This window comes from Heterodontus francisci, chromosome 27 (genome assembly GCF_036365525.1).
Source record: "Heterodontus francisci isolate sHetFra1 chromosome 27, sHetFra1.hap1, whole genome shotgun sequence".
In the NCBI taxonomy this organism is placed as follows: domain Eukaryota; kingdom Metazoa; phylum Chordata; class Chondrichthyes; order Heterodontiformes; family Heterodontidae; genus Heterodontus; species Heterodontus francisci.
Genome location: NC_090397.1, coordinates 8,145,024 through 8,160,989, shown reverse-complemented (window position 1 = coordinate 8,160,989; position 15,966 = coordinate 8,145,024). Strand labels below are relative to the sequence as shown.

At 40.8% G+C, this 15,966-nt stretch overlaps 1 protein-coding gene across 3 annotated transcripts in view; it reads right to left on the bottom strand.

The window, feature by feature from the left end:
- Positions 1-15,966, bottom strand: part of cdk17 (cyclin dependent kinase 17) — a 324,668-nt gene that overhangs the window by 54,417 nt on the left and 254,285 nt on the right. For all 3 annotated transcript variants that reach the window (XM_068058765.1, XM_068058767.1, XM_068058766.1), the window contains one exon: positions 10,584-10,640. In XM_068058765.1, coding sequence (XP_067914866.1) covers positions 10,584-10,640 — 57 coding nt within the window. The remainder of the gene's footprint in view (positions 1-10,583; positions 10,641-15,966) is intronic.

Here is a 15,966-nt window from a genome sequence, read left to right as displayed (position 1 = left end):
CTCACCACTAACCTGCACTCCTACTTTCTCCTTTAACTTCCTGTTTTTCCATGCAACTGAACACTCCCCCCTACGATTTAGTTTAAAGCCCTAACTACAGCCCTAGTTATGCAATTCGCCAGGACTCTGGTCCCAGCATGATTCAGGTGGAGCCCATCCCATCGGAACAGCTCCCTCCTTCTCCAGTACTGGTGTCAATGTCCCACGAATTTGAACCTATTTCTCCCACACCAATCTTTGAGCCACGCATTTACCTCTTTAATCTTATTGACCCTCTGCCAATTTGCTCGTGGCTCAGGTAGTAATCCGGAGATTATTACCTTTTTGGTTCTGCTTTTTAATTTATCCCCTAGCTGCACATATTCCCTCAGCAGAACCTCTAACCTTGTTCTCCCTATATCGTTGGTACCTATGTGGACCACGACAACTGGATCTTTCCCCTCCCACTCCAAGTTCCTCTGCTGCCCAGATGAGATATCCCGAACGCTGGCACCAGGTAGGCAACAGAGCCTTCGGGACTCTCGATCTTGGCCACAGAGAACAATGTCTACGCCCCTAACTATACTATCCCCGATTACGACTACATTTCTCTTTTCTCCCCCCACTTGAATGGTTCCCTGTACCACGGTGCTGTGGTCAGTTTGCTCATCCTCCCTACAGTCTCTGCTCTCATCCACACAGGGAGCAAGAATCTCGAACCTGTTGGACAAGGACAAGGGCTGAGGCTCCTGCAAAACTACCTCCTCTACCTGCCTCACTCGTAGTCACACCCTCCTGTACCTGACCACTGGCCGAATTCAAGGTAGTTAATCTAAGGAGTGTGACTGTGTCCTGAAACACAGCATCCAGGTAACTCTCCCCCTCCCTGATGTGTTCCAGTGTCCGAAGCTCAGACTCCAGCTCATCAACTCTGAGCCGGAGTTCCTCGAGCAGCCAACACTTGCTACAGACGTGTTCACTAGGAACCACAATGGGGCCCACCAGCTCCCACATCATGCAGGTACAACACATCGCCTGGCCCTGCATCTCTATTTAATTTATTAGATTTTAATTTGTTTTTTAAATTTCCGACTGGTCTTTAGTTTTTAATCTGTAAAATATTTCTCCTGTTCACCTTTAATCTGAAATCAACTTAGAATAGGCAATTCAAATTAGCAGTTACTTACCAACCAATGAACTTATGGTTTTTCTGGGATGTCACTCTGTTTTTTTTCACTCTGTTTTTACTCCCTTAAATTATCCAAAAATTAGATTATTTACACCAAGAACCTTGATTCCGCCCCCCCCCCCCACCAAAAAAACACTACCTACTATATTAAAAAAAGAACTGTCATCCTTTCTCTTTACTTTAGTTACGAACCCAGCTATTTAGAATTATTCCCTAACAGCAGTTACTCACCAACCAATCACCTTGCAACTTTCCTGTGATGTCACTGTTGACTATTTTTCAAACCTCCGGTGCTCTCTGAGTGAACTCTCTCTCTCTCTCCCGGTCTCTTTGTGCTCCGGCTCCGCTCTCGCTGTTTCCCGCTGTCTGAGTGAACTCTCTCTCCCGGTCTCTTTGTGCTCCGGCTCCGCTCTCGCTGTTTCCCGCTGTCTGAGTGAACTCTCTCTCTCTCTCCCGGTCTCTTTGTGCTCCGGCTCCGCTCTCGCTGTTTCCCGCTGTCTGAGTGAACTCTCTCTCTCCCTCCCGGTCTCTTTGTGCTCCGGCTCCGCTCTCGCTGTTTCCCACTCACTGAGTGAACTCTCTCTCTCTCTCTCCCGGTCTCTTTGTGCTCCAGCTCCGCTCTCGCTGTTTCCCACCGCCTGAGTGAACTCTCTCTCTCTCTCCCGGTCTCTTTGTGCTCCGGCTCTGCTCTCGCTGTTTCCCACTGTCTGAGTGACTGTCTGGGAGATCTGACTGTGAGATCCAAAAGAGAATTGAGATAGCCAAGACCAGCTTTGTCAGAATGATGGACTTGTTAACATCAAAGAAACTGGTCCTGAATCTTAGGAAAAGAATGCAGAGGTGCTACATTTGTCATCTGTGTTACATGCCTCGGAGACATGGACAACAAATAAACGGACTATTGATAAGTTGAATGCATTTGAGATGAGGACATATCGGAGGATGTTCCGCATATCTTAGACAGCAAGACTAATGAGGAAGTGCTGGAAATGGCTAGAGCAAAAAGGAAATTAGTGCATAACATTAGAGAGAGAAAGATACAATACTTTGGTCACATCATGAGAGCAAAAGGTAGGCAGAGACAATTATTGGAAGGAACGATCGATGGAAAACACAGGAGAGGGAAGCAGAGAAGAAAATGGATGACAGATATAATGGACTGGATGTAGCTGACCTATGCAGAATGTGTAAGGACAGCACAAGACAGACAGAGGTGGAGATCCATGGCAGTCTTCTATGAAGAAGATGACACCAACGAACAAATGAAGGAGCAGAGAGACCTGGAGGTAATATGCACAAATCACTGAAGGTGGCAGGGCAGATTCAGAAAGTGGTTAATAAAGCTTCTGGGATTATGGACTTTATAAATAGGGGCATAGAGTACAAGTACAAGGAGGTTTTGCTGAACCTGTATAAAACCATGGTTTGGCCTCAACTGGAATACTGTGTCCAATTCTGAACACCATACTTTCGGAAGGATGTTAAGGCATTAGAGAGGGTGCAGAAAAGATGCACGAGAATGGTTCCAAGGATGAGGAACTTCAGTTACATGGATAGATTGGCAAAGCTGTGGCTGTTCTCCTCGGAGAAGGAAAGATTAAGAGGAGATTTGATATAGGTGTTCAAAATTATGAGGGGTCTGGACAGGATAGATAGGGAGAAAGTGTTCCTGTTGGCAGAACGGTCAAGAACCAGGGGACACTGATTTAAGGTGATTGGCAAAAAGAGCAATGGTGACACGAGGAAAAATTTTATCACGTGGTTAGTATCTGGAAGGCACTGCCTGAGAGCGTGTGGTGGAGGCAGATCCAATCGTGGCTTTTAAAAGAGAATTGGATAATTATCTTAAGTGGAAAAATTTGTAGGGCTACAGGGAAAAGGCGTGGGAGTGGGACTAGGTGAGTTGTTGCTGGCACAGACATGGTGGGCCGAATGTCCTCCTTCTGTGCTGTACCCATTCTATGATTCTACATTTTCCATAATCTATCAAGTTCTGACCATGCCTTATTGTCATTTAACAGATCATCTTTCCTGTGGATTTCATCCAGAACTGTAACAGAAGATCCATACCTTCATCACTATCCAACTGACAAGCATCCATCCCACAAAATATTTTACTTCTGATTTTACTTCTTGTAGGAAGCGATAATGCCAAGGCCATACCTTGTTTTCTCTTTGCTAGGGATTATAACCTTTTGTCCCCATATCCACTTCATTCTTCCACTGGTCATATGGTTCAGACTCTGAGAACATCGATTTACGCCAATTTACATTTGCTTCCTGCCATTTTCCATAATGGCCACTAGGATTTTAGTTTTATGACTAATAAGTTTATAATCTTAGTTTCCAACCTTCACCTTTAGGCAATCATCCTTTGCTACCATGTTCTATTTTAAAAACCCTGGCGGTGAAAAACAGAGCTGAAACCAATCTTTACACACTTTGATAAGCTTTTATTTACAGAGACACACATTACTAAAGATGCACCTCCTCGCCCAACAACCCCATTTTCAGTCTGTCTCTATTTATAGGAGCACAAGGATATCCCTATTTAATGCCCACCACCTGCATACAACAAAACACAATCAATATACAATTAACAATAATGCCTCTACTATCTCTTCTCCAGATTCAATGAAAAGGCATGATGGAATCCGTCTGAGCTAGGAGCTGTACCCCCTTTGAGTTTGATTTGTTTATTTAATATTTCTCTTTTTATTTTAAATGTGGTTATATCATTTCTAATCTCATCTTCCGACTTCATGTCCACCTGATCCGTCGCCCTGGTAAGTACTGAAGCAAAGTAATTATTTATTATTTCTGTCAATACACTATCGCTACCTGTGACTTTATTCTGTCCATTCTTTAGTAGCCCTATTCCCAACCTAACTTTTTTTTTAATTTATGTGCTTATATAATTTTTATGTTCTTAATTTAATTTCATAGTCCCTCTTTGCAACCCTAATTGTTTGTCGACTTCTCTTCCAATGACTTCATATCCGCCCTTGTCATGCTTTCCCCGGAACACAGGAAATAGGAGCAGGAGTAGACCATATGGCCTGCTCCGCCATTCAATACGATCATGACTGGTCTTAGGCTTCAACTCCACTTTCCCACCTGCTCACCATATCCCTTGATTCCCTGAGAGACCAAAAATCTGTCTATCCCAGCCTTAAATTCATTCCGCAATGGAGCATCCATTACCATACGGGGTAGAGAATTCCTAAGATTCACAAACCTATGAGTCAAGAAACTTCTCCTCATCTAAGTCCTAAATGATCAGCCCCTTATCCTGAGACTGTGCCCTCGTGTTTTAAATTCCTCGACTAGCAGAAATAATCTCTTAGCATCTACCTTATCTAGTCCCTTCAGAATCTTGCATATTTCAATGAGATCATCTCTCATTCTTCTAAACTCCAGAGAGTATAGGCCCAATTTACTCAGCCCCTCATCATAGGTCAACCCCCTTATCCAAGGGACCAATTTAGTGAACCTTTGCTGTACCACCTCCAATGCAATCCTTTCTTAAATCTGGAGTCCAAAACTGCACACAGCACTCCAGATGTGGTCTCACCAAAGTCCTGTAAAATTGCAGCAAGACTTCTTTATTCCTGTACTCCAAAGCCCTTACAATAAAGGCCAGTAGGCCATTTGCCTTCCTAATTGCTTGCCGTACCTGCATGCTAACTTTCTGCATTCCTTGTACAAGCACACCCAAGTCTCTTTGAACATCAAAACAACTTTCACACCTTTTAAAAAATATTCTGCTTTTCTATTTTTACGACCAAAGTGAATAACTTTGGTTCCCTACATTATACTCCATCTGCCATCTTGGTGCCCACTCACTTGACTTGTCTATATCTCTTTGCGGCCTCTCTCTGTCCTCCCCAGAGCTTACCTTTCCACCTACCTTTGTATCATCAGCAAACCATTACTCTCTGTCGTTTCATTTAAGTCATTAATAGACTATAAATAGCTGGGGTCCCAGCACTGATCCTTGTGGGACTCCACTATTCACTGCCTGCCAACTTGAAAATGTCCTGTTTATGCCCACTTTTGCTTCCTGTCCATTAACCAATCCTCTATCCATGGTAATATATTACTCCCAACTTCATGAGCCCTTATCTTGTCTATTAACCTTTTGTGTGGTACCTTGTTGAATACCTTTTGGAAATCCAGGTATACATCATCTACTGGTTCCCCTTTATCTAGCTCACTAGTTACATCCTCAAAAAAACTCTAATAATTTTGTCAAACAGGATCTCCCTTTAGTAAAACCATGTAGACTTGTTCTCATCATACTGTGCTTTTCTCAGTGCATTGTTAAGACTTCCCTAATAATAGATTTCAGCATTTTCCCAATGACTGATGTTAGGTCTAAAGGCCTGTATTTCCCTATTTTCTCTCTCCCTCCTTTCTTGAAAAGCGGTGCAACATTTGCCAACTTCCAATGTGATGGGGTCGTTCCCGAATCTAAGGAATTTTTGGAAAATCATAGCTAGCGCATCCACTATCTCTGCAGCTATCTCTTTTAGAACGCTAGGGTGTAGGCCATCAGGTCCCAGGGATTGTCAGATTTTAGTCCCTTAAGTTTTTCCAATACTTTTTGTCTGCTATCAATTTCCTTAATTTCCTCACTCTTTTTAGCCCCTAGGTTACCATCTATTTCTGGTTTGAAACTTGTGTCTTCTACTGTGAAGACAGACACAAAATATTTGTTCAATGCCTCTGCCATTCTCTCATTCGCCATGATAATTTCTCCTGTCTCTGCTTCTAAGGCACCAACGTTTACTTGAGCTACTCTTTTTATATACTTATAAAAGCTCTTACTATCTGTTTTTATATTACTGGCTAGTTTATTCTCATTCTGTTTTTTCCTTTTTTTAAATCAACTTTTTGGTGGCCATTTGCTGGTTTCTAAAACACTCCCAATCCTCAGACTTGCTACTCTTTTTGGCAACATTGTAAGCCACTTCTTTTAATCTAATACTATCCTTAACTTCTTGAGCGAGCCATGGAAGGCGTCTTTCTTGCTGAATTTTTGTTTCTCAATGGAATATATTTGTTGAACATTTTGAATTGTTTTTTTTAAAGGTTTCCCACTGTTCATTTACTGCCATACCTTTTAGTCTATTTACATAATTTACCTTAGCCAGTTCTCCCCTCATACCTACGTAATTGGCTTTGTTTCAATTTAGGATTCTTGTTTGTGATTGGAGCATGTCATTTTCAAACTTAACATGGCATTCAATTCACTATTTCCCAGTGGATCTTTTACTATGACATTACTAATTAACCCTGCTTCATTACACAATACTAGATCTAAGAGAGCTTTATCCCTTGTCGGTTCCACAACGTATTGGTCGAAGAAACTGTCCCAAAAACATTCTACAAACTTATCTTCTAGACCATTCCTGCCAATTTCATTGTCCCAGTCTACATGAAGATTAACGTCCCTCACGATTATTACATTGCTTTTGTTACAAGCTCCAATAATTTCTTGTTTAATACTCTGTCCAACTGCGTGACTACTGTTAGGGGGCCTATAAACTAGTGTGTTTTTTGATTCTTGCTATTTCTTATTTCCACCCATACTGATTCTACTTCATGATCTTCAGAGGCAAGATCCTTTCTCACTAATGTCATGTCATTCTAGACTATCAGGGCTTCCCCTCCTCCTTTGCCATTTTGTCTGTCTTTCTGAAATATTGTGTACCCTAGAATATTTATTTCCCAACCTAGATCACCATGTAACCATGTCCCTGTAATGGCGATTAGATCCAAATCATTTCCCTCTATTTGTGCCATTAGTTCATCTTATTACAGATGCTTCACGCATTCAAATAAAGAACCTATAATTTAATTTTTTACTTCTATTCCCTGCAATAACCTTATGCAATGATGTACAATTTTTATTATACTCTGTTCCTTACTGTCCCATTCTGTTTGTTTTTACTCACAATGCTATACTGTTCCGATGTCTCGACCTTTCTCTTTGGATTTCTAAATCTCCCTTCACCCAAACCCTCCCCCCCCCACCTCCATTAGTTCACAACCCTTATCTGCTGGCGCATTCTTATGTTTGTACACTCTGTCTCTTACTGCCACACTCTGATTATCATTACTCTTATTGCTATCTTGATCTCTTGCCTTCTCCTCTCTCTTTAAATTATCACATCTTCCCTCACTTGTTCCCTTGCCCCACTATTTAGTTTAAAGGCCTCTCTACCGCCCTAGGTATGCGACTTGCCAGAACACTGGTCCCAGCACGGTTCAGGTGAAGACCATGTCAACGGTACAGTTCCCACTTTCCCCAGTACTGGTGCCAGTGCCCCATGATTCGAAACTCATTTCTCCCACACCAATCTCTGAGCCACATATTTAACTCTCTAATCTTATTCTCATTTACTCTACACCAATTTGCTTGTGGATCAGGGAATAACTCAGAGATTATTACCTTTGAGGTTCTGCTTTTTAATTTAGCCCCTAGCTGCTCACACTCCCTATGCAGAACCTCTTTCCTAGTCCTATCTTATGTTGTTGGCACCCACATGGACCAAGCTGTCCATGTACTTAGTATGTACCACTTTTCTTACCCTCAATTTTTCCCTTATGGCTTTATTTATCCATTTTTCCTAGACTTTGTTGAACACCATTTTAGAGGTTTCCCATTGCTGTTCTACACCATTGTTTGAGAATATTGTTGTCCATTTTATTTTCCCCAATTCTATTTGCAGACACTCAAAATCAGTTGTTCTCTGATCTATTAGCCTGGCCTTTGCCATACTTATGCCATTTCAATTATTATCTTAAAGCGTATATTACGGTCATTATTGCTTAGCTGTTCCTCTACTTTCACTTCATTTACGCGCTCTGGTTCATTCTCCATTATCAGATCCAGTAGCGAATCTTACTGTGCTGGGTTTCTTATATACTGGGTTAGAAAAGAGTCCTGTATACATTGTAGGAACTCCATTCCCTTATTCTCTTTACCTATCTCTCTGGACCAATTAATTTCAGGGTAGTTGAAATCCCCCAATGATTATGATTCTATGTTTTTTACTCATTTCCCTAATTTGATTGCAAATTTCTTCCTCTCTCCTCCTCACCCCTTCCACTATTTGGTGGTCTGTTGATTACCGCTATTAGTGAGATGAATCCTTTCTTATCTTTTATCACTATCCACATGGATTCTGCTTCTGTGTCACTTTTTCCTACTACCATTATATTATCACCAACAAGTACAGCTACTCCACCTCCCTTCCCACCCCCCCCCCCCCCCGCGCCCTATCTTTTGTAAATATGTCATACTCTGCATTGCTTAATTCCCCGTCTTGATTTTTCTGCAGCCATGTCTCAATAATCCTTACTATATTTGGTTCCTCACAATGTATTATTGCCTGCAATTCCCCTGTTTTATTAAAGACAATGTGCGCATTGCTGTACAGACAATTTAACTCATTTTTAACAGCTCCTCTCACTAATTTTAACCATCTTTTTACACCTGCTCGAGAACTATTTATTCTCTGGCCATTTATGTCCTCCTTTAATTTAGTTATCCTACGCTCTCCTTTCCTGTTTATATTTAGGTTTGTTTAATTTCTTCTAGATCCCTTCCCTGTTTTCTAACCTTCCTCCCATTTGTTCATTTATTACTAATCCTAAATTTATGCCTCGTATTTCTGTTGCACTGACCAATGTAAATAATCTTTCACTAGTTATGTCCTCAAACCTTTTCAAAACTTGGAACTTCTATTTGCTCTCTCCCCTCCCACTTCCCCCGTGCACCAAACCCCCCTCATGACCTATACAGCACTAATGAATACAAACCTAGGTTTTCAAGTTATTACATTTGCATCGTCTCACCCATGTAAATCAACTTTGCATAGTTTCCAATGTTCCTACATTCCTTCTCTATTAGGGTGCCTGAAATGCACATACTGCTCTAACTGATGCCTAATCAATGTCTTGCACAAATTCATCACCACCTCTTTGCTTTTGTATCCTGTGCCCCATAAAACCAAGGAAACTATTTTCCCTCTTTTTCCAATTGTAATCTGATCTTTAAGATTTTTGCATCTATACTCCTTGACCTTCAGAGTTCCTCCTCTCCAACGCGAATACAGCCAGTTAAGGTATAGTTCCATTCTCTGAAATAACTTTTATCTACAATTTAATTGCCATATAGTTACCCAACCCCTTAAACTATCTCTCCTCTAGTATTCCTCAGTTTACCCAACTGCTGTCTTCTGCATATTTTGATATTGGTCCTTCTTTGCCCATGTCCAAATCATTTATGTGTACGCTTATCCATTTAGACTACGCTCGGTAATCTTGGATATGTGTTTATCCTGTATGCACAGGATTAGGTGTTTTTAAAAAAAAGCTTTCCACTTGTTTAATGTTACTGGACAAACCCCAATCAATTTGCTTAAGCTTTTTCCTCATTTACTTGGAATTTTTCTTTTTCAAATTATGCACTTGTCTCTTGGTCTTTGACTTTTCTGGATCCAAAATCATGCTAAACATCATCATTCTGTGGCTACTATTATTTCCACCAGATGTGCCATGAATTCTATTCGTTTTTAAACTTTCTTTTGGGTCTTTTACCATTACCAAGGCAAGTTTAAATTGGCTAAGCAAATGGAAGATGGAGAGAACTACAGAAACTACAGAAACTCAAACAGTTGCAGTCGTCAGCTTTGTATACTGTCAGAATTAGTGAATCCTCCAATTTAGTATCCCCAATTATGTCTCAAGGTTCAAACATTATTAAAACACAAATATACAGGAAAATATCTTCAAAGCAATCATAATTTATTGTAGGGTATATTTTCTAAAACTGCTAAACAATGTTAATACTCTTTCAAACTAGAACGGAAGATGAATACACATATTTAGAAGTTAATACATAAGTTATGGTACCTACCCTGCAAGTTAATTTTCTTAACAGAAAAGGAGCTCAATTTGAAAATGTTGAAAATTTTCAATGTTTAAAGCAATATCTTAAAATTGATGCAGATGTGTACTTGGAATAATCCACCGTACAATTTCTGCTTTAAAAAAAGGACAGACAGTGACAATTTGTATGCAGGGACATTTAATTGTTGCCAGATAGCCCCGCAAAAATAGCTACAGTATCCCACATCAAAGGAGAATACTGGACTTAAATATTGTTGGAATCATGTATAGCATCCTACCAATGATCATTTTTACTGGAAATCTGACCTACATTGCAGTCAGTTTGCAACAAGATAGTGAAATGTGCCACCCACTTGGTTAAACAAAATTAAAACTGTGCAATGCACAACTGCACAGAAGATTCTATTAATGACTAGAATTTAGCATTTTAGTTGAATTACCTCTATTATATACCTCCAGGTACAAACTACTGAAAAGCAGCAGAGTTACTCACCTCTCCAAGTTTGTCCAACTTAACGTACGTTTCTAGTTTCCCAAATCCAATTTCAGACTATATAAAAAAAAAGTTAAAACTTGTATCACATGATGGTAATCAATTGCATTAAATGCAATTGTTTTCTTAACCAAATAATGCAATGGGTAGCAATAGGTTCAACACATGAAAAATCAAACCACTGAATTCTTTTCCATTAAATTTTATAGCATGACTAAAAACATTTGCAGAATTACCATTCTCAACTGCTTTCATTAAGCTTTCTGAGGTTTTATGGCTTGGCAGGCTCAGTTAAATTACTATTACATTAGGGTTCATACAGTTTTCTCCTGAAACTGCCTTTTCTTCTTGAGGAATTGCTCACATACGTTTGCATTCTGGGTTTCGATTTACACAACAGAGCCAAGCGCACAACAAAAGGGGAGACACTAAAGTTTGCTCTCCTCAAATAGGACCAGAAAATTAATATAAAAGTGCCCAATAGGTACCAAATTTACTGATTCCATTCTTGCCCATCTGGTACTTTCAAAAGGATTTGATCATCCAAGCATAAATACATAATTCTCCTAATTAATAACTTAATTGTTACCAATAATAGCTCAGAGGCAAACAAAATTATTGAGGCCTCACTGAGCAGGTTTGCTCTTCAACTTGAGGCATTTTCTACTTTGATCACTTGAAAGTAGTCAACAAAGTAACAGTTGCCACATTTGATCATCAATGGGAACCAATGGTACGTAAAAAGGAACATCAAGCTGCAAACACAGCTGCAAGATGAGGTTAACTGGAACTTTCTTAAGCACGAGTTGCTATTTTAAATTGACATCTGATATACCAATCAAAAAATCCAACCTTGAGCTGGCCTCAGACTAAACTGCCTAGAATCATATCTTATCCAAAGAGTTAAATATTTGCTTTGGATCGCACACTGAGCAAATGAAAGACGGGCTACAATGAAAAAGCAAAATTGTTTCTTACATGAGAAAGATCAAGCAACAAGTTGGACAGAAACCAAATCAAAAAGTCAGCACAGCACATCAGCAATGTATCTCAAAGCAATGCTATTAGCTATGCAACTCCTCCTCAAATTATGTAACTGGTTGGAAATTGTATTGCGGCTGTCCAGGTTCACACACGGAGTTATTATTTGCTGAACTAAGGTTACTAGGAACATGCAACGGGTTAGAAAAAAATCTGTAATCTGCCCTTTAATACATCAGTACAATTGGCCCAAGATTTTCTATCCCCTCAATAACCACTAAGACCAAATTTGAGAAATTTGTCTTTGTAACTGTTATCTGCAGTACTGCAACCCAGCACACAAGAAAAGAAGGAATCTAAAATAAATGTAAGTTGGTTTGTATTTATTGAAAATTACATTTGTTGGGCTAGAAATGTTTCCTGCAATTACAATAATGAAAGTGGAGAATGGTCAAGAAATTTTCTGACAAGCGATCTTCTCGTGCAAGTCCAAATTTCTGTTGTTACTAATTTAAAGCATTTATGCACACAGGTCAATCAACTGAAAATTTATTTCTGTCTGTTCCCCAAAAAACTTTCCAAAGGCTCATGATATACAACTTGAAGCTGGAGTTGAGACGCAAGAGTTACCCAACTCTGGATCCAGTCTTGAAAACTGACACAGCAGGAAAAAGAATTACTTACACTAGGGCAGGAAGTGAAGCAGCCTAAGAATTACCAAAAACTGGTACTTCTCTCGCCCCCCACCTCACAAAAATAAGTTATGGAAGACTTAATGGGTCAAAGCACAAAGCAAAAATAGTTGCAACAAGAAATTTTAACTAACCACATAATTGAACACTGTAGTGATGCAGTCCAGAGAAACAGCCCTTTGACAGGAGTAACAAACAGCATAAAAATGATTTTGAAAACAAAAGGTCTGGACAATTTCTGTCAAGAGCTGTTTCACAAATGACAACTTTACAAGTATCTTATTAAGGTTGAATTTAAATTATAACAATTTAAACTTAAATGATGTGCAAAAATTCTGTTACACTCCCATTCAAACATATCACTGCTGTTCACCTCTACATTCTGGTATTAACAGATGGGAGGAATTGGTTAAAATGCTAAACACAAAGCAGTTCTGCCTGCTTAAGTGGAGAGAAACTGGGACTGTCTGATACTGATTTGCCTGTTCCCTCCACATATGGGGCTGGATTTTGTTCACCTCCCAACGTCAGGCTCCACGGTAGGCCGGGGTGGGGTTTTGCTGGAAGATTGGAGCGGCAGCGGCTTGCCATGGAGCCTGACGCCAGCTTACTGAGCCTGATCTTCCTGGAAGGGGGGGTGGGGGGGGTGGTGGGAGATCCATGACGGACCTTCCGCTGCTCTGCTGCGGGACCATGATTTACATATTGAAATTACCTGTTTGCGTACATTTTTAATTAAATTACCCGCAATCTTACCTGCAGTTCCGGATCTTCAGCGCGACGGGCAGCACTCACGCCTTCACTTTCCCGTCCAGAGAAAGTTGGCGCCACCCAGGTGGGGGAAGGGGGCAATTAATCATTTGACATGTAGTGGGGGTGGGGGGGAAGAAAGGGGGGACAAAGGGGGGGGAAGAGGGGGAACTCCTCAGTTTTAGTGTGAGGGGGGTGAAGGAGTGAATTCTGCACTTTGTTCCGTTTGGGGGAGGGGGGTGGAAGGGGTGAACTCTGCAATTTTAGTGTGGTGGAGGGAGCAAATGTTTATTTTCTGTGTAGTTGGGGGGGGGGGGGGGGGGGAAAGCGAACAGGGGCAACCTTTAAAAATGGCCCCAGCGCCTGTGCAGTTTGACAGCTGATGCCATTCACAGCGTCGCCAAGGCCACCTCCGCCACGTGATTGTGGGGGTGGTCACCCTGCATATTCCAATGAGCCACCGGGCTCAAGATCACGGCGATGCATATGCTGGCTGCCATTTTTTATGCAACAAAATCCAGTCCATGCTGACTGCTCCTGTGCATTTCCAGCATTTTTGTTGCAGATTTCCAAATTGATGCTGGCTCATTCACTTCCAATATATGATTTCTGCAGATATTATGAGAAATTCAAAAGTGGCACTTTTTTCTGTCCACAATGGGAGAGGAAAATCAGCCCTATTTTGGCTGGTCAAATCATTTCTATTGATCTGTAACATGACTGAGGCGGGAGGAGTGCACTGTCTTTCTCTCGTTCCACTTCTCCACAGGTCACAACATATACTTAAATATTTACCCAGTCACCAATATGTCCAATTATATGCTCTATTTTTATTTCAGAATGAAATCCATAAACCAGGTTTCTTTAATAAACAAAATTATCAATTTATTATAAAACAAGACATATTCAGTAAAGATGCAAAGCATTAACACACAGATTGAAATATAAATGTTCTCTTCTAACTTAGCCCAACAATCACTCACACACACACACACTAAAGAAAAAGAGGTTTTCTCTGCAGAGATCCCTTTACAAAAAAAGAGAAAAACAAACAAACACTTTGGCCAAATACTTGAAGGAAAAGGATAAGATATGGAATGATATCAGTTGTCCCTTTTCTGGCGTCCCAAATACGCGCAGACAGCGGTTACTGGGATCTTTTTGGAGCAGCTCTCTTCAGGCGACATCCAGGATTAGTCTGGCAGGCTTTCCTGGAGAAATGCGGCATCAGGGGTTTCAGTTATCACACATAGGATTCTCAGGGTTTCTCAAAGTGGTGGAGAAAGGATGAGCTGGTTGTTTCTCTCAGCAGGCTGCAAACTGAACTAACTCAAAACAATATACAAACCGAAACCAACTCTTGACCATGAATCTTGACAGGTCACTTCTCTGTAAACAACTCCTATAGTCAGAAGGCACCGGCTGTTTGCTTAGCTGAAGATATTGACTTCCAGTAAGTGTGCTTTTAAACAAAGTCTCAAAGTCCTATCAGTGACGTTTAAAAGTCCAGCATCTATGGAATCACTTCAGTCCTCCAAAGGAATCCATTTCCACAACTTTAAAACACAAGTCCTCACAAAAACATAAAAAAAATGAAAGTACTTTCATAACGCCTCCATCCTTGGAAGAATGAAACGCCATTTTAAAATGCGTTTCATTACAAACAGTAAAAAAAAACACATGAAAAAATATTTAAAAACATTTACACACTTATTCTCATTCACTCTTTAGCTGTAACTAATACAGTTCTGCTTTTTTCATCTTTGTACTCAGATAATTCAAAGCAAAGTTAAATTCTAGAGAAAGCATCAGCAATTACATTATTTTTCCCCGCAATGTGGATAATCTTTAAGTGATAGGGCTGCAGTAGTAAACTCCATCAAAATAGTCTGGCATTTCCGGTTTTTGAATTTTGACACAAAGGCTAGGGGATTATGATCTGTACATACCAGTGTCTCTCTGTAGTCATTGCGGACCTATACTTCAAAATGCTTAAGAGCTAGTAGTAAGCCCAGGGTTTCTTTTTCTACTGTTGAATATCTCTTTTAGTGTCAACTTAGCTTTTTAGAGTCGCTTTAAACAGGCTCCAGAAGCTGGCTGAGTGTGTCTACCCTGAGGCACAGTGTGGCTTTCGAGCAGAGAGATCGACCATTGACATGCTGTTCTCCCTTCGTCAGCTACAGGAGAAATGCCGTGAACAACAGATGCCCCTCTACATTGCTTTCATTGATCTCACCAAAGCCTTTGACCTCGTTAGCAGATGTGGTCTCTTCAGACTACTAGAAAAGATCGTATGTCCACCAAAGCTACTAAGTATCATCACCTCATTCCATGACAATATGAAAGGCACAATTCAGCATAGCGGCGCCTCATCAGACCCCTTTCCTATCCTGAGTGGCGTGAAACAGGGTTGTGTTCTCGCACCTACACTGTTTGGGATTTTCTTCTCCCTGCTGCTCTCACACACGTTCAAGTCTTCAGAAGAAGGAATTTCCCTCCACACAAGATCAGGTAGCAGGTTGTTCAACCTTGCCCGTCTAAGAGCGAAGACCAAAGTACAGAAAGTCCTCATTAGGGAACTCCTCTTTGCTGACGATGCTGCTCTAACATCTCACACTGAAGAGTGTCTGCAGAGTCTCATCGACAGGTTTGCGGCTGCCTGCAACGAATTTGGCCTCACCATCAGCCTCAAGAAAACGAACATCATGGGACAGGATGTCAGAAATGCTCCATCCATCAATATTGGCGACCACTCTCTGGAAGTGGTTCAAGAGTTCACCTACCTAGGCTCAACTATCACCAGTAACCTGTCTCTCAATGCAGAAATCAACAAGCGCATTGGAAAGGCTTTCACTGCTATGTCCAGACTGGCTAAGAGAGTGTGGGAAAATGGCGCACTGACACGGAACACAAAAGTCCGAGTGTATCAAGCCTGTGTCCTCGGTACCTTGCTCTACAGC